Source organism: Spermophilus citellus (assembly GCF_964194105.1).
Source record: "Spermophilus citellus genome assembly, chromosome: 16".
Taxonomy (NCBI): domain Eukaryota; kingdom Metazoa; phylum Chordata; class Mammalia; order Rodentia; family Sciuridae; genus Spermophilus; species Spermophilus citellus.
In genome coordinates this window covers 74,626,020-74,644,530 of record NC_138196.1, presented here as the reverse complement: position 1 = coordinate 74,644,530, position 18,511 = coordinate 74,626,020, and the positions used below count along the sequence as shown (strand labels likewise).

At 53.2% G+C, this 18,511-nt stretch overlaps 1 protein-coding gene across 5 annotated transcripts in view; it reads left to right on the top strand.

Annotated features, from left to right (window-relative positions):
- Positions 1-18,511, top strand: part of BIN3 (bridging integrator 3) — a 37,383-nt gene that overhangs the window by 17,891 nt on the left and 981 nt on the right. Inside the window, exons 3-10 of one of the 5 annotated variants that reach the window (XM_081269406.1) lie at positions 4,266-4,306; positions 4,402-4,552; positions 4,664-4,725; positions 9,850-9,986; positions 10,493-10,533; positions 15,553-15,694; positions 15,877-16,011; positions 16,827-18,507. In XM_081269406.1, the coding sequence (XP_081125532.1) occupies positions 4,291-4,306; positions 4,402-4,552; positions 4,664-4,725; positions 9,850-9,986; positions 10,493-10,533; positions 15,553-15,694; positions 15,877-16,011; positions 16,827-16,841 (699 nt within the window). In that variant the 5' untranslated portion in view covers positions 4,266-4,290 and the 3' untranslated portion in view covers positions 16,842-18,507. The other 4 variants (XM_081269404.1, XM_081269405.1, XM_081269407.1 and 1 more) reach the window with 4 other exon arrangements.

Sequence of the window (18,511 nt, the reverse complement as noted above, 5' to 3'; positions counted from 1 at the left end):
GTTCACAGAACCTGAGTTCTAGCTGGAAGCCCACAGAACTCATCTGGTCAACCTCCTGATTTTTCCTGATGAGTGGTGGTGACTGCTAAAGTGTGAAAAGGCCAGACTGGCAGAACTGGAGTTAGGACTCAGGTTCGAGTACTCCTTCCCTTGCTTTGTGCTGCTTCTCACTGTGAAGACCTTTAAGGTTTGGGAATTCTAGTCTGGAGTAGCCTTTTCAGCCCCTCTTCCACCAATTGGAGCGTGGTCCTTGGTTTTAACCTGGTTGTTAACTGTAGAGCCCCTCTCTCAATAACTTCTGAAATTTCTACTCTGTCTACTCAGTAGACTCTTATCCGTTGTCCCATCCCTTGATAGGCCTCCATGTCTTACTGACTCTCCTTCCTCAGCTCAGCTGTCAGGACCACAGGCAAACTACTGCTTTACTTTGGTAGGAAGTTCAGCACACATCTGACCAATGGCACCATCTTTGGGAAATTCGAAGTGAAGTCACTTGAAAGAAGCTGGGTCTGAGCTAAAAGAGTCCTCCTCTGCTTCATGCAGATGCAGGTCACTGAGAGGCTCCACTGCCTCCCGTGCAGGGGCTGACCATCTGTGGAGGCCTCCAGCTGAAGCCCAAAGAATCTGGGCATGCAAATGCCGGCTCCAGCCAGCTACAGGAAGTGGGAAGGTGCGGCTTTGAGCCTCTAGAGTTTAATCCATGGCAGATCCTAAATGGAAGTGGTTTTGAGAAGGGTCTTTCATTCCTATCCTCACTACCAAAAACAAAGAGACAAACAAAAACCCTCCCAACACCCTAACCTTCATCAAAATGGCCTTTGTTCTCCCCAAAAAAACCAAAGGCTAGAACATACTTTCAACTTGTTTGCCAGAGTTTGTAGATAGAACAATTTTAAGTCCTTTGCCTTGAGAGGTAGCAAGGACCCAGGGAAAAACAGATGCATGTGGCTTCCCTCTTCCCTTGCGTCCAACTCACTTGAGGTGGGATTGTCCTCTGGTTCACAGCCTCAGCTCACCCACGTAGACCAGGGAGTGGGAAGAAGCCATGTTTGATTTGCAGCCTCAGTTTCCATCCTGGTTCTGTCACATGGTGTCTGATCTTGAGCATGTTCCTTGGCCTCTCCAAGCTTTAGCGTTCTCATGTGTAAGATGAAGATGGCATGGCTGGCATCTCAGTCTGACACAAGGCAGTGCATGCAAGATGCAAGGCACTTAGCCCAGTGTCTGGCCCGTAGCCAGCCTTCAGTGCGATGCACTACAGAAAGCCAGCAGATTTGACTCCTTCATAAGCCATCGAGGACTTAGCCTGTCCACGCAGCTCAGTCCCCCGGGCCATGGGCTGGGCCTTTGAATCTCTCACAAGGAGTCAAAGCCGAGTTGGGGTCTGGAATAGAGTTGTTTGCTTGCTTGCTTGGCCCGTTCTCCTCAACTCCCCAGGGCACTGAAGTATACGTAGTAAGACCCTGCCTCTTCAGAGTCGCGTTTTCCCTACCTCCTCCAGCCCCCCCTAGTCTGTGTGGTTGTCTCAGCATCTCTGGCAGCTGCCCCCGGATGGCAGTGACGCACTCTGGTATTCTTGCCCAGGCACTCTCAGGGAGGGGAGCAGATGTGGCCGCCCAGGTTATTGGAAGTCATGGCACCCCTGTCATGGGAAGAAATGCTCATGTTATCTTCAGAGAGTTTCAGGAGGTTTTTGGCTCAGGGCACTCAATTGTCAACCACAAAGAAAGCATTGTGTCTTTGCTCTGCTGCTCTCCTTTGCCCAGGTTATTAATGCATATTCCACCATTGTCGAAGCTTTGGCTGGAATGGCGTGTTCTCTGCAGGGGCTGACCATTGGCACCGAGGCGGAGGAACAAAGCTCCCCTACCTCCCCATGCCAGCCTTCTGCCTAGTTCCCTCTGGCCCCTCAGGGCCCATAAATTGACTGGGGCATCCTGATGTGGAGAAAAGCCACACCTCCCCACCTAACCCAGGAGCAGGGAGCAGCTCTTCAAAGCTTTCCTTTCTATGGTCCTGTGCAACAGGATTACCCCAGTCTTATGTGCAAAGGAAAGCACACACCAAGATCCCCAGCTAGGTAGGTGCCCTGCAAAGTTAGGGCAAGAAGGGGTAACCACATTAAGCCTTTCCAATTGAGGAAGATTTCATGCTGAGCAGAGGAACCTTCGCTTCCCTCACCCTCCTTCATCTTGGAGTGTACTGAAGAGAAGGCAGCTGTCCCCTGAGAGCATCCCTCGAAAAGGGGCTCTCAGAGTGCCCCCTATGCCTCAGCTCTGATGTGACACACCTTAGCTCTGGCCCTGAAGCCCTGGCCCTGCCTCCTGGCCTCCTTATTCATTTCACTTGTGAGTTCAAGTTTTGGGAAAACAGCCCTTTCATTCGTTTAACACATTCCTAGTTCCTGCTACACCAGGGCTTGGCCTAGACCAGCAGATACAGCAGCAAGCAGCACAGCCCCTCCCTTGCACCCGAGCCCCAGAGAATGCAGGGAGCAGCCGAGGGCAGTTGTCTGGAGCTTGATTCTCCCTGCACTAACCTGGCCTGCCAGGCCCAGCCTGAGTGGTCCCCTGCAGGTCCGTGCACATGTGTTTACACTTGCATTGTTGACTGGGCTCCAGTGGCCGTTTTGGCAAAGGCATCAAGCATTCAAAGATGTTCAGATCTTTTCTGCTTGGCTCGTTCTCTCAGAAGGCATATACCTTGGAATGTGGCTCCAATGTGTCCTTTTATTCCCTTAGCCATTGTCTAAGGAGCTGGGATTTTGGTGCTGTCCCCAGTGGGTCTTTCCTCTGTGAATAGATCTGGAGCCAGTGAGCTACAGAAGCAGCCTGCACCTGCCTCCTGAAAGTAGGGAAGCAGAATGTTTAGACTTCTCCTTTTAGACTTCAGGTGGCCTTGAGTGGCATCAGGTAGAAGGGTCGTGTCCCACTTCATTCACCCTCATTCAGCTCCCAAGGTGAGACCTCAAGTTTCTCGTCAAACCTGAGTAATCCCACCTAGTTGGAAACCCAAGGTCCCTCTCTCTGCAAGTTCAAGCAGTCCCCAGGCAGGGAAACCAGGTGTTCTCTGACATCCCACACACATCAGCACTCTCGGGATTGCAAAAGAGAGGACTGGAAGCCAAAGGCACAGCACAGGGCTCCTCCCAGAGAGCAAGCACCTACTCTGTGCTGTAGATCTCAGGGAAAGCTTGACTGACTAAGAAATGCTTAGTTTTCATTTCATCCCTTTGGAAAAACTACTTTTAACTTGTAAAGACATGTCCTCTGAGGTTGAGCAGGAGCCACACACTGTCCTAGCGCCCAGCACAGTGCTTCATGCTTAGCCACGGTCAGAGTTTACCTGGCTGCCATTGCCTGTGCACTTTGGGCTGCTTCTCCTTTCTGCTGGAAAGACGACAGCCCAGTCTGCCTCCCCAGGCTACTTCCATCACTCAGTGCAGGAGAGGCTCACAGACACTCTGGACCGTCACCCTCAGTGAGCACCATAGTGGGCCAGCCACCTGGCTTGTGCCCTGCCCATACTGCCTGTTTAAGCAGTGTATGCTTTGTAAGCCCCTCAGGTTCACCCGACTGACTAACTGAAGTTAGTTACCCTTTTACCAGAAAAGAAAGTGAGGCTCTAGAGTGTGAGGAAATATTTTTAAGCTCCACAGCTAGTCAGAGCTCATATCTTATCTGTCTGCTTATCCTCTAAACTGAAGACAGAGCCCCTTCCCTGTTCCCACAACAAATTTGGCACCTGAAGTCACATACGTGGACTTTCCTGGCCTGCCGCAGACCTAGCTGCCAGCAGGAGGACCGGAGGGGAAACCAAGGCTGAGCGGGTGGCGTCCTGTAAAGCCTCCTGGCTGCCACAAGGCAGGGCCAGTCCTGAATTGCAGCCGGCCTCTTCTCCATGCCCTACTGCCTTCCTGGGTGCACTTCAGTCATACTCCAGAGCACTTTGACTGCCACCAGAGTGGGGGCGAAGAGAGGGCACCCAGCCTGGCACCTCACTCCCCGTGGTGGCAGAGCAGAGCCACAATCCACTGTGGCTTGCCTGGCTGGCCCCTTTGGGAGGAGAGGCCTTCTCCCAAGTCAAACACTTCATTAATTTGGGGAACACAGGGGATACTGTGTCCTTGAGGATCTGCTGGAGCTTGCATGGACTGGACTGCGTTGTTTTCTGCAGACGGGGAGGGTGTGGAGCATCTCAGGCTGGGAGATGTTTTCCATTGTGTTGTCATTTCTCTGTTGATCGAGTTATCTCTTTTGTTACAGGTGGAGAGAGACTTTGAAAGGGAGTATGGAAAACTCCAGCAGTGAGTGTCAAATCCCGGGATGAGGCGGGTGTTGGGGAAGGGCAATACCTCCTGCCAGGTCTCCCTCCCCACCCTACCTGTCTCCTTCTGACCAGTCAGTGGGCCACTCATTAGCCCTATTAGCACCTGGAAGCTGAGGCCAGTTCATGTCACCAGGCTGCCAGTTCTCCCCCAGCAGATGGCTTTAGAAGAGTCATTACCAGTAGCCTTTGGGGACTTGGTCTCCTGCAGAACATGCAGTTTGGGGTAAGAGCCCCATGGAGAGGTCCTTCCCTCCCTGGTGGGCCTTCTCAGGTCAGGGGCGGAGGAGCCTGAGTGCCGTGTGGCCCAGCACCCAGGCCTGCCCCTGCCTTGCAGGCTGGAGGAGCAGACCAAGAGACTGCAGAAGGACATGAAGAAGAGCACCGATGCTGACCTGGGTAGGTGCCCTGCCCATGCCTGGTGTGGCTGGTAGGGTTGGGGGTGTCCTGCTCCCTCAGGGGGATGACTTGTAAGTCACCACATTCAGAGAATGTCAAAATAGTGTCCCTGAGAAGTGCCCTGAGGTCAGAGCACCACTTTCTCCTGCCCTACTGTGGCAGTGGTATGAGTACAAGGCTCTCCTGGAATTCCAGTTAGAATGGAACCCTGGCCAGTAGAAACTTCTAGCAGAGGGGCCTCCACTACTCAGCATCTGGGCCATCAGCTCAGGCAGTGCCTTCCCTGCTCACAGAAACAAGAGTTCCTGGTTTTCTTGTGGTAACAGGAACTGAAGCTGTTGTGCATTTAAACAGAGTTGGGTTAAAGTATACGGCCAAATACCTCAGGATAAATTTGTTGTTGTGAAGGGCACTGAAAGGTCTGTGGTGAGTGAGAGCCAGCAGGTGCCAGGAAATGGCCAAGGCCTTGGGGAGGCTTCTTAGCTGAAGAGGTCTTATTTGCTAAGGAAAAGCTAGGCCCAGGAGCTCTGAGACAAAGACAGCTCTCAAGTCAGGCAGTGTCGGGAGACTGTGTCCACAGGCTTTGTCCCCAGGGAGCCAGCCAGCAGCTGGAGCAGTGGAGCAGTGCTCCCTTACTGTCTCCACCCCGGGACACCCCGCACTTGACCAACAGTTACCACTAATTCCGGCTCTGCCGGTCACTTTGGACCACAGGCTAACTCATTGTGCCTCCGTTCCCTGGCCCAGAAAACACAGGTGCTCGAGGTGCTGATCCCTCTGGCTGATGTGAATCAGTTGGTTCAGTTGCTCTTAGTAAAAAGCACTGAGAGCAGCACTAGCATGTGGTGGCCTCTCAGAGAGGGTCAGCATGTGTGAATGTCACTTTAGAGTAGGATCTGAGGGAGACTTAGGTTTGACCAGGGTTCGCCACCTTCTCTCACTTTATAAATGCTGGACCCGTGCCTCAGAGCTAGGGATTCAACAGGAACTTCCCGTCCAAGGAGGGGAGACATAAGAAGTCAATGAGTATATGTTATAATGCCATGTTACAGTGATAGTATGAGGAAGAATAAGGGCAGGAGCGTGACAGGGTGCAGGAGGAGGCCTCCCTGGGGACGAGGGAATCATCCATCAAGAATATCTGAGGAGACAGTGCTTTGAACGCAGAGGCCAGCAAGTGCCAAGGCCCTGAGTGGAGCAGGCTTTTCTTCAGAGGCTGTGTGCTCAGGTGAGGCCACAGTGGAAGTGAGGATCCATCTCCCGTACTTGGCCATTCCACCCACAAACAAATGCTCCGTGATGGCGGTGAAGCCCTGAAACAGTTCTCCTAGAACTTTTACCCTCATTATCTCTTTTAAACTTGAGATTGACAGGGAATGTGAGATGTCCATTTTATGAGAGAATAAACCGTTTAGTTCAGTCCCTTGTCTCAGGACAGAAAAGCCTACCCCTTTCTTGCTTGTCCTCTGTCACCATCTCACTTGTTCCTCTGCCCCCCTCTTAGTAGAAATGGCAGATTTTCACTCTAGAACCTTAGCCCATCTGTGTTGGCATGGGTGCCTCATGAGCCGAGTCCAGATGGGCAGCATCAAGGTCTCCAGAGGCCATCCAGAATGCACAAGGTACTGAGCAGCTCAGGGTGGCATCAGAAGACCCAGTCCTACTTGATGTGCAATGGAAGGTCCCTAGCACAGGCAACAATTTGGATTTTCTCTCATTTTCTTCCCAGATGCTAAGACTTCAGCCATTTACTTACATAAACATGCATCTTTCCAGTAAAGGGCACTTTAAAAAGCTGATCAGAGGGAAGTGTGCCTTCCCCGGGAGCAGGGTTCTCTACCTTCTAGAAGCTGGGAGCCAGCAGCAAAGCTGCCCGCCTGTGCAAGGAGGGCCAGCCCCTTTGATCAGGGCCCCAGAGCCTCCGGCCATTGCTAATCCTGACAGTATGGGCCATCCTGAACACAGCTGCACTTCGCTGCTGGCCCCTCACGTTTCCAAGCCAAGGGTTGGTCTTGGGGGTTTATTTGTTCTGTGTGTTCCAGGGTCTGCATTATTTGGATGGCATTTGTCTCTTGCTCTGCACTGTCTTCAGCAGGGGAGGTGCTGTGACCTGCCACTTCCTCCCCTCCCTCCTCCTCAGACAGCTGCACTGTGAGAGCGCGAGTGGAGTGAAGGCTTGTTGTTTTCGTAGTGGGTTGCTTTGAACCAAGTAGAACATCAGGATCCATGAAAAGGAGTCTGGCTATGGAGAATTTAGGATTAGGTGGGTGGCTCCTGGAGCTGAGGGCTACTGGCCCCTGAGTGAGGAGCAGAGTGTGGGCAGAGTAGGCTCTTCTTCACTGGGCACACGGCTGCGGCCTCACAGCCACACCCAGAGCCTCCCATGTTGGTGGCAGCAGGATCACTGGTGGGCTCAGGCCCCACCCCCAGATCTCTGATTCATCCAGTTGGAATGAGACCCAGAGATGTGTCTTTGATGCATGTCCAGGTGACACTGGTGCAGCCAGATCAGGGACACCCTGAAAGAGCCAGTGACCCTGACGATGAGGGGAATTGAATTATACCTTTCCTGACTTCAGAAGCTCCTGAGTTCCCCAGATAGAATCTAAAATCCCCAGTTGTTTTTCTAAAAAAGATGATCTTTCTTTCAAAAAAGTTGTAGGACTTTCAGAGTGATCAGTCTCTGAGGGATCTTTGGATCCTACAATTCAGAAGACTCAAGGGGACCCATGACCCTCTCTTTCTCTGAGGTTTAAAACCCACCAGCCTCTGGGGCTGTGCTGGCTAGCCATGCCCTGATGAGCCTAGGCAGAGACAGAGAGGAATGTGAGCTAGGCCAAGGGACCAGGGCTTTCTTGACCTGAGCACCGGACTGTGTGCCTGAGGAGATTCCAGACCCAGTTCTGCTCCTGAGCCAGTGGCTTGAGAGATGCAGTTCATTGACTTCACATGAGAGTCAGAGGTGTGGGCACTGGGAAAGCAGAAACAGAGAGAGAAAGTCTCCCCACCCCCAGCTTTTGGATTTTTTTTCCATCAAATACGGGAGGAAAATTAGTAAAAGACATTTTTCAGAAATTTTCCAGCTTTATCCAGGTTTTTATTATCTTTTAATTATGCCATATGTGATCATTTCATAATCAAATCAAGTTATGCATAATGTTTGTTCCTAATCTACAAAATCACTTCACAGATTTTAAAGTGTTTCTTCCTCCATTGTTTCAACATTTCTGGAAAGTTTACGTTTCCAGTCTTCTCTCCCATTTGGCCCTTTTGCTAGGTGACTGCAGCCCTCTCCCAGATCTCAGTGGAGCCTAGGTGGTGCTCAGAATGGGCCGCTGGCTACTCAGGGCCTCTTTGATGCCTTGTAGAGGGGCTGGGCCAGGCAGGACCCCTTTTACCCAGGGCTCAGGTTCTTTCTAACCCACAGTGGAGAAGCAGGCCCTTCCTCAGGATAGCACTGGGCTCAGGGTTCCTGGCACCTGATGAGTGGAGGGAAGGTCACACTGATCAGCTGGAAGGAAGGACTTCCTTCATTAATTCTAAGACACTGTTCACTGTAACATGTCTGACTTCTAAGCACCATAACACTTGATGGTGTGTTCTGGTTCCATTGGCAGCATTTTTCTTTCTTTCTTAGTGGTTTATGCAGCAATGGTATGTTTTACAACTGGTAATGTCTTGGACTGGGGGTATAGCCAGTGGTAGATGCTTGCCTAGCATGCACAAGCCTTGGGTTCAATTCCTAGCAACACACACACACACACACACACACACACACAAAATTGATAGTGTCTTAAATTCAGTGACATACAAGTAGTAAGAAAATGCATTCAGCCAGATGTGGTGGCCTAGTCTGTAATCCCAGCAACCTGGGAGGCTGAGGCAGAGGATCACAAGTTTGAGGCCAGACTCAGCCACTTAGCAAGGCCCTAAGCAACTTAGTGAGACCAGTCTCAAAATAAAAAGAGCTGGGATGTGGCTCACTGGTTAAGCACCTCTGGGTTCAATCCCTGAACAAAAAAAGAAAGAGAAAGGGAAAGAAGGAAGAGAAGCAAGGGAGAGAGGGAGAGAAAATGCTTTCAAAATCTTGTCTCCTCCCCTAAGGAAGCCAGATGTACTCTGAAACTGGTATGGACAGGCACCCTCCAGTCCATCTTCCTGCCCCTCGAGAATTTTGATTGCAAATAATTGAGACCTGAAAACAACTATGGGACCAAGAACCTCAGCAGCCAACAGGTTTCGGAGCTGCCTCCTCCAGTCCACAAAGACTAAAATATTTACCCTTTGGCCCTTTACAGTGAAAGCGTGCTGAGCCAGGTGTAAACTGGAGTGCTTTTACTTGTGTACATAAGGGAGGCCAAAGCCTCACAGCCATGCCACCTGGAGAGGTTTATAAAATACATATTCTCAGGTTCCCAGTTTGCTGAATTAGAATCTCTGGAGCCAGAGATAGATATTTTACAGATTCCCACCCAAATGATCCTAGTATAACCTAGAGTTTAGAAAATGAAGTCATGGGGCTGGGGATGTGGCTCAAGCGGTAGCACGCTCACCTGGCATGCGTGCGGCCCGGGTTCGATCCTCAGCACCACATACAAACAAAGATGTTGTGTCCGCCAAATACTAAAAAAAAAAAAAAAAAATATTAAAATTCTCTCTCCCTCTCTCTTTAAAAAAAAAAAAGAAAGAAAGAAAGAAAATGAAGTCATTATAATCCATAAAGCTTTGTGAAAGTGTTCCTTGATGTGGTGTTAGATAGTCAGAAATAAGCACTAAACACTGAGGATAACCAGGCACAGTAGTGCATACCTATAATCCCAGCTACTGGGGAGACTGAGGCAGGAGGATCCCAAGTTTGAAGCCAGACTTGGCAATTTAGCCAGACCCTGTCTTGAAGTAAAATAAAAGAGGCTGGGATGTAGCTCAGTAGTAGAGCACTTGCCTAGCATGCATGAGGCCCTGGGTTCAATCCTCAGGGCCACATGGCTCTGTGGTGCCATGTAGTTTTAATAGCTGTGGCATGGGAAGAGGGCTGCAGGTCCCTGGGCCATGGGAAAGCAGGAAGCACTGAGGAGACCTTGAACCTGTTCCTTCAAAGGTTCACCACTTTTTGACTTCTTACAGCCATGTCGAAATCTGCCGTGAAGATCTCCCTGGACTTACTTTCCAATCCCCTCTGTGAGCAAGACCAAGACTTTTTGAACATGGTCACAGCCTTGGACACAGCCATGAAGCGGATGGATGCCTTCAACCAAGAAAAGGTGACTCGGTCTTTGTCTCTAGTGACCAAGCACTAGCACCTCCCCCCTCTGCCTCTCCATCTGGGCCATTCAGTCCTTGGAGTCCTTGTATTACAAGCCCGCACCTGCCTCTTCCCTGACTGGGCTGCATCCTCTTCCTATGGCTCCTGTGAGGTGTACCCTTTACTGTGAGGCCATGAGGGTACATACGCATGGCAGGTCTGCTCACGCAGGGCCCCTGAAGCTCTCTCGAGCCCCCACCTAGATTTCCACACTGAGCAATGTCTGAGCCTTAGCAGCAGCATTAACAGGATGAACTTGACCTGGCCCTTGGGCCTCCTGATTGATCTCTCTGCCTCTTCAAGCTACGGAGTTAAGGGGTGCCACCTTGCCTCTCCTTCTGCATCCCCTTTCTGTCCTTGCTTTTAAGGGCCTGACAGATCTCTGCCTTCCAAGGAACTTGCAACCTCCCCTTTTAGGGAGAGTCTGTCACCCAGTTTTGATGCCATTGGATTTTTCTTTGACAGGTGAACCAGATCCAAAAGACTGTGATTGAACCCTTGAAAAAGTGAGTAATGTCATCTGGGGACACAGGACTCAGGGCACTTAAGGGAAAGGCAGGTTAACTGGCCCCTTGGGGACTAAGGAGCCTATCTAGCAGCCTGTACCCAGACCCCCATAGGGACAGATAGGCTCAAAGGGGCTCCAGCCTTGGGATCTGTGTCTCTCTGGGTGCAGACTCCCAGCAGCTCCAGAGCACTGTCAGTGCCAGACATGCTCTGAGGTAGCCAGGAACTGCTGGTCCCCTCATGGCGCCAGACACTGCTCCGGTGGTCGGTTGGTCATTTGGCCCTTTTCCCCTTTGCTCCCAGTTGGGACCCATGGGGCCAGGGCTGGCTGGATTCGGCCAGCAGAGATCCTGGCCAGCCCTCAGCGGACATGAGCAAGGCCTTTCATCTCAGACCGGGTGGGAGTGCAGCTGCCTGCAGCCCTCAGCTTTGGAAACGTGGGGGTGGCCACACATGGGGAAGGGTGCAGCAGTGGGGTCCTGCCTGGAGAGATCCCTCTAGCTCATGACCTGTGAGGACCAGGAATTCTTCCGCAAGACTCATCTTTGTCTGGCAGGCCTTGGTCAGTGATCAGACAGGCCTGTTCCCTGGGCCCTGGAGGGAGGAGCAGACTGAAGCCTTGAAGCTCCCAAGTCCTTCCTCTCCTGGCCTCTCCCACTCGGCTTTGACCTAGAAAGGCTTGTGCTCCAGCCCAGCAGCTGTACTTTATTACCTCGTCTGTGGTGGTCCCTGGCAGCTGCTTTGCCAGGCCCTGGGTAATGAGGCCCTGCTTAATTATCATTAGGCCTGGATCAGGGCCCAGAGGGAGATGAAGAGAACAGTTTTTGATCCTCCAGTCCCTTGTGTTGGGGGGTGTTGATCTATTCCTTCGCTGTACAAGTCCAAGGGGTGGGGTTAGGAAAAACACCTCTAACCCCTCAAGCACTCCTTCCTAACCAGGCCTGCAGTGGGAAGCTAGGCCGAGCTGGTGCACGAAGGGATTTCTCCTCCTGCCTCCTGCCCTGCCACCCAGCCTCCCTAGAGTAGGCTTCACCACCCACTGCCTCCCAGTCATACTCACCCCCTGTCTCAGGGTCACATGGGGAGCTGGGTGTAGGATGAGCCTGAGTGCTTGTGACTCTGAGGCCTGATCTACAGGTCAGAGGTTCAGAGCTGGGTGAAAGGAACACAGAACAGACCTTGCCCACAAGAGGACTTCTCCGTGTGGAGAGCTGCAGGGTCCCAGAGGTAGCCACAGGCTGGCACAGCCCGGCAGGGACACCAGCTCAGAGAGCAGGGGGTTGACTCCTGTCTCTGTTTCACAACCAACGAGGCGGCCTTGAAATCAGATCCTGCAGCCAAACAGAGAGAAACCCCGGCTGCTTCCCACCACAAGCACAGCCCACCACCTGCCAGGAAGGTGGGGGCGTGGCAGAGGGGGCGGCCACCATCTCCGCAGTGGATCCTCTGACCCTTGCATGAGCCCTCCGGCCTGCCTGGCTGCCCAAGCTGGCTGCTCCCTGCAGCCCGCAGCCAACATGCGATCTCCCCTGACCACAGAAACCACCACAGCCTGCTGCCTCCTCCCCACTTGCTTCCTTTGCCAGGAGAGAAGCTCCCAGGGACCCCAGGACCGGAAACAGGAAACTGCAGCTTTCCTGTCCTCTGATGAAGATCATGGCCACATGGCCACCCTGCCGCCCCCAGCCTGCCCCCCAGGGGGCTCAGCCTCTAATCCCCGGTCCCTGGCCCATTCACATGTCGGACAGGGATGCTTTCAATTTCCCTTTCCTGGTGGGTGGAAGATCCCGGCTGCGTGGGCACAGATGAGGAATGGCAGGCATTCCCCACCAGGCCGGCTGCTCCCAGCCGGCCTCTTTCCCTCCTCGCTCTCCCTTCACCCCACGCTTTGCCTCCCTGCCTCCCGGAGAGCTAGCTTGCTAATGAAGCTTGGGCAAGCAAGAGAAGGACAGCCCCATGGGTCAAACTCCAGTGAGGAAAGACCTGGGGTGGGCCCAGCCAGTTGTCCCTTCCAGGATAAATGTGAATCAGACCTGAGGTACTTTGGAGCCTCAGGAAGGCAGGCCCAGATGTACTCACTGCCACCTGGCACAGTACCATGGAATGGGGAAGGTGTGCCAGCCCACCCTGCCAGCCTGAGCGTGTGTCCTCGGAACTGACTTCTCGGGTGGTAGAGGCCGCTGAGGAGCAGGGAGGCAGGGCTGGGTGGGCAGGGGGAGGTGTGATCTGAGTGGGTTTTGGGAGCAGAGTATTTCCTGAGACCTGGTCCAGGGAATCCTGTCCCCCATCTCTTACCACTAATTTACCAAGGGACAGCAGGGACTGAGCAGAGAGAGTCTGACTTCTTGGCCTTCTTTCTTTCTTTCTTTCTTTCTTTATTTCTTTCTATCTTTCTTTCTTTTTTAAGTAAGGTTATTTTGTTGTTGTTGTTGTTTGTTTAGTTGTCAGTGGACCTTTATTTTATTTTTATGTGGTGCTGAGAATCAAACCCAGTGCCTTACACATGCTAGACAAGCACTCTACCACTGAGCCCCAGCCCCAGCCCCCTGGCCTTATTTCTTTGGAGAAAACCACGAAGGCGTGGGCTTCGTGTGTGCATCTGGAGGGAGAGCTCTGTCCTTGCTGGGGGAAGTCAGTGTGTACCTTTTCAAGTCCCAGGGGCATGCCAAGAAGGGGCTTTGACACAGGGGACCAGCCTCCTACTGGCACCCAGACCTCTGACCTAAAGGTGGAGGGAACCATTTCACATCTGGGGTGGAGTGGGGGCGTCCCATTGTCAGAAAGCTGTGCAGTGTCACAGTACACACACCACCTGCCAGTGGGCTGGCTGTCTGTCCGTCCATGGCTGAAAAGTAGAAAATGGAAAGGTAGGGGTTCAATGAGCAGGAAAGGGGGCTAACATCCTGGTCCCCCACTCTTAGCCACCTCAGGGTAGGCTGTGATCTCTCTCCTTTGCCTCAGAAGATCCCAACCCCAAGTCCAAAGCCACTCATGGTTATTTGTTAGTGACTCGTCAGTTGTGGCCTGAGCCTGCATGGCCTCTCAGTTTGAGGAGTGCTGCGGTGGGAGACAGAAGTTCTTGTGGGGGACATCAGTCTCCCTGCCAGTCAGGCTCCAACCACAGCCACTGCACCTGCAGAGGACAGGTGACACCGATTCCAGAGGCAGAGAAGGAGCCAATATTTGATTAACCTGTACACATAATCGTCTGACACTACCTGTTCCCAAGGCTGTAACCCCCAGTCCCTTCCCACCCCACCCTCCCAGCTGCGCACTTTGCCCTGAGCTTCCGCTGCTGTGTTCTCCAGAGGCTGACTGGGTCCCTCTGTTTGGTACTGCTACTGGAGCTGACTCTGGCCCTGGAGATGACAGCTATGGAAACAGCCTGGGAGTATGTGCCCAGGTACAGGTGCTGCTCAGGTCAGCAGGTGTCCAGAGCCCCCTGACCAACTCGCATAACACCAGTCTTGTGCCTCACACACATGGCATGGCATTGCCCTTTCCTGAGATGATGGGCGTGGAGTGGTGGGATGATAGTCAGGGCAGGAAAGCGCCCCGCTGCTGCCTCTCATTCTTGCCCTGTACCTGTTCCTGTTCCACAGCCACCCAGCACCTCCCAGGCACGGGCCACCAAAGCAGAAGATTACTTCTGACAAGAGGATCAGACAGCTGCTAAGAACGCTTGTCCCCTGGGGTGGGAGGGACAGCATGGTAACTTCCCAGGCCAACTACACCTGCTCCCTTGTGCCACACACGGCTCAGCTGCCCAGGAAGGGAGAGGGGCTCCTCTGGCGGCTGCAGCTCCATTGTGCAGCTGCCTTGGGCAAAAGCATCAAGACCAACTCTTCCCAGTGACATCACACTTTAGACGCACTCTGTGGAACACCATGCATGAGTCCTGGTGGAGAGGGTCCCCACATCTGCCAGTTTACACAGCATTGAATAGGCCACGTCTCCTGCCTGACCAGTCAGTCAGTCAAATATTGCCCTGCAGCCTATCAGTGTCTGGCCATGCACCTGAGGGGCCTGCCGACTCTGGTCACTCGGGGTGGAGAAGCAGAGTTGGTGAGCAGGACCAGAAGAGTCAGCTCCTCCTGGAGGAACCCAGAGAGGAAGAAGGAGCAGGGCTTGATTCCCACACATAAGGGCATGTAGCTGAGGAGTCAGAGAAGTCCTGGTGATCTGTCCCTTCTTCAGCATTTTCAGTTAGGTAGCAAGCCCTTCCATGATGGACATTAAATTAGAGGAATTGGTTTTCGGATTACCAGATGCCAGAGCATTGAAAATACTGCTGCTGTTTCTGAATGGCTCACTCTTATGAGTGGTTCCCATTTTGGTCCATTTTAGTCATGGGGTAGGAGGAGGTCCCCGAGTCATAAAGTTCTGGTTTGTTGGTCTGCCTTTTCGGTGGTAGGACAACAGAATTTCTGCTTTTCCTGTGGTGCTGAGGAGCCCTTGAAAGAGTAGTTTCCAGTTTCAGTTCTGTGACCTACCAGTGGCACTATGAGGTGATGAGTAGGTACCAGACAGAAAATTTGGCACTTGAGTACTCTTATGGACTATCTGTCTGATTGTGACCTTGAGCAAGTCATGTGTCATCTCCCTAGCCTTGGGTTCTCCCAGTTTTTAAGATGAAGCTGTCAAGTAAATTCTGAGGAGGAGTGTCCCAGCCCTGCCATCCTCTCGTGCAGGTCCTGGAGTATGGTGAGACTGCTGTGGGCAGGGAGGGAGGCAGCAGCTGGACAAGTGGTGTCATCCATTCTCTGCCCCCGGTGCTCAAGCCTAATGGAGTGGTCCTAAAAGTTCACATGCTCTTGACCTTCCTCCTGGACATTGTTCTGTTAGTAACATAAGCTCCAGGCCACCAGGCGCTGGTCGGTCTGTCTCCTGGTAAAATCCCAAGACCCGGAGCAGGGTCTGCACTTAGCAGGTACTCCATACGTACCTGTGAATGACTGATGAGCTGCCAGGCTGCCCTCCCAGAATGGGCCTGTGTCCAACCCAACTGTGCCCGGCAGGTTTGGCAGTGTCTTCCCGAGCCTCAACATGGCAGTGAAGCGGCGGGAGCAGGCCTTGCAGGACTACAGGAGACTCCAGGCCAAGGTGGAGAAGTACGAGGAGAAGGAGAAGACAGGACCCGTGCTGGCCAAGCTGCACCAGGTGTCAGGGAGACGGGAGCGGGTGACGGGGTTGACAAAGAAGGGACAAGGTGGCCAGAAAGGTCATTGTGGCAAGTTCCTCCCTGTACTGGGGACCAAGGCACCAGCTATTCCTACCGGCACCCAGACACCTGCATCCTGCACCAACAGTGAGTGTCTTGATGACAAGCTCTCCTTCCTCAGGCCCGAGAAGAGCTGCGGCCTGTGCGGGATGACTTTGAGGCCAAGAACAAGCAGCTCTTGGATGAGATGCCACGGTTCTATGGCAGCCGACTCGACTACTTCCAGCCCAGCTTTGAGTCCCTGATCCGAGCGCAGGTGAGGCCATGCCACTCACACACCCAAAGGTGACCAAATACTCTTGCTTGGGAGATAGTCCTGGGCTTTGTGAACACCCTCAGGCCACCCCATACCCCACACTGGAAGGGAGACTTGGTCATTCTCTGCACGGACAGCTGGGCCCAGCACCCCAGCCACCACAGGAGATCATTCAGTGCTGGGACATAGGGCTCTGGCACTGCAGGACTTGGACTGTGCTAGGATTTCTGTCTGGCTTCCTCCGTTGCTTGTAGGTTAATCCCAGCCCCAGGATGGACGAGGGCCCTGTTGTGTTAGCCATTCCTCCCTTGGCTTCTTAAACCAGGCAGCACCTTCAGCCTCTAGTTTGGGCAGGTTCTTAGCCTGAGGTTTCCAGTTGGTGAGGGATCCAGAGGTCCATAGAGTGAAGGCCTCTGAAGACCCAGTGGAAACTTTGAGCTTCCCATGGAGGGGACCCTGAGCCCCCGAGAGAGCCACGCCAGCTGCTGCCTCGTGATGCACCCCCTGGTGGAAGGGCAGGTGGGGCGCAGACTGGCATGTGGTGCTGCCCAACTATGTGTTTGGACCAGACACCATTTTAGTATACTGGCCAGAGCCCTGTGTGTCCTGCTACTCAGAGCAGGATGGCGTGTGTCCCCTGGCCTCTCCCACCCCATCTATCTTCAAGCCTTTAGCTAGGATTCTCTGCACTGGCAAAATGGGAAAGATTGTGCCAGAGCCAAGAGCAGGGCTCTTCCACATGGACCCCAGCTAATCATAGATGCTCATTGTTAGCCTGAGGATCCCAACACACCCTTCCCATCTTTTGTCACCAGGTCACCAAATTTTAGGCTTCCAGTCCCTGTCTACCAGGGCCTGCCCACTTCTGCTTTTGCTGGGCATCTGGCGCCCTCCAGTGGATGTCATCTTTCCTTATAGATTTCCCCTGGGAAAGTCTGGTTCCCACTTCTCAGCCTGCATCTTTGGAGACAAAAGCCATGGGACCAGGTACTTGGCATTAGGAAGGCTGAGCAGGATCTACCCTGCAGCTGGGATTTTCTAATGACCTAAGTCCTTGGTCCTTTCTTGTTTCTTGAGGGCAGTGAGACAGAGCCACCAGAAGGAGGCGGCAAGGGCTTCCTTCCTGCAGCTGTACCCTTGCCATCCCTTTCCTTTGCTGACACAACCCCACTGCAGCCTCCAGTGACCTACCCCCTACCTGCCCTCCCTTAGCTCCCAGGAGAAAGCTGGAGGATGCCCAGGCTGGAGCCGTTTGGGAGGTTAGGGATGACCTATAGCCAAAGCAGTGGGGTAACCACGGCTGTTTACTGCCTCCTCAGTGCCAACCTCCCCCTCACATGGCTGCTGCTGCCATTAGTCACTAGAGAAGTGAGCATTCCTGGTGACTCACCAGGCAGTGCAGCCTGGGCAAGAAATTTAGGGCCACCCCCTGCCCTCACCCCAGTGATTGCCTATGTCCCCAGTTTCTCAGGTGATAGCAATAGGTTGGGACTGACCTCACTTAGCTCCCCTGGTCCCAGAGGAAGCCAGCTAGGATGTCAAGAGACTTCCTAAGGTACATACAACTCAGCCCTGGCCCTGCTGCACAGTGCACCTTCCCAGTTTAGCATCTCCAAGTTTCTAAAGAGAAGGTGACAGCCAAGCTGGGGAGTTTGGAAAGTGGAACACGGGAGCACACGCTTTTTATTTGATCAGGAAGTGGTTAGTTTCATGGCAGAAATGGCCTCTGCCCTCTGTGGAGAAGCCCCTAGTCCTCAGCAATCTGGGGGAGTTGCTGAAGAGCCTATCCCACTCCCCCACCCTAGCCTCTCATCCTTGTGTCCCTCCCACCTTGTTGCTGTTCCCTACCCAGAAGGACCTATGGACATAAGCCCAGCCTTAGAACCACTCCCCTTGGCTATGCGGTTTAGGCCAGGAACAAGGGTGGGGCAGGAGTGGAAGGCAGGTGGTAGATCCCAGAGCCTTGATCTCACCTTTACTTCTAGAGCAGGCTTTCAAGGCCCTGGGATCTACCACCTGCCGTGTCCTCTCTTTCCCACTGAGGTATGGTGCCCGCTAATCATCATCTCTCTCTGGGCCTGGCCTTGGCCATATGTTGTTCTCCAACCACTCCCAAGTGCACAGGCACCCCTGCCCACACCAGCTGTTGGAAGGAACCAGGGATTGAAGGGCATCACCTCCACCCCCCAGCCCCACAGGGCCTCATTGTCTCTCTGCAACCCTGGTCTTGGATGGAGCCTTTCTCTGCAGTGGACATTCCAGAAAGCCACAGGCTGTGGTTCAGTCCTTCCTGCACCACCAGTTCAGGGAAATGGGTGAGGGCCAGAGAGGTGATGGAGAAGTGAGTAGGAACACCTGCCTTGAGCCAGCCACCAGCCGCCCAAGGGACCAGACCCTGGCTAGGCTAGTGCTCCTGGACTGCTGGGCCCCGCAGGTATTGTGCTTGGGCACTGGATGCTAAGGGAGCTCAGCCCTTGCCAACAACTCTTGCCTCTTGCCC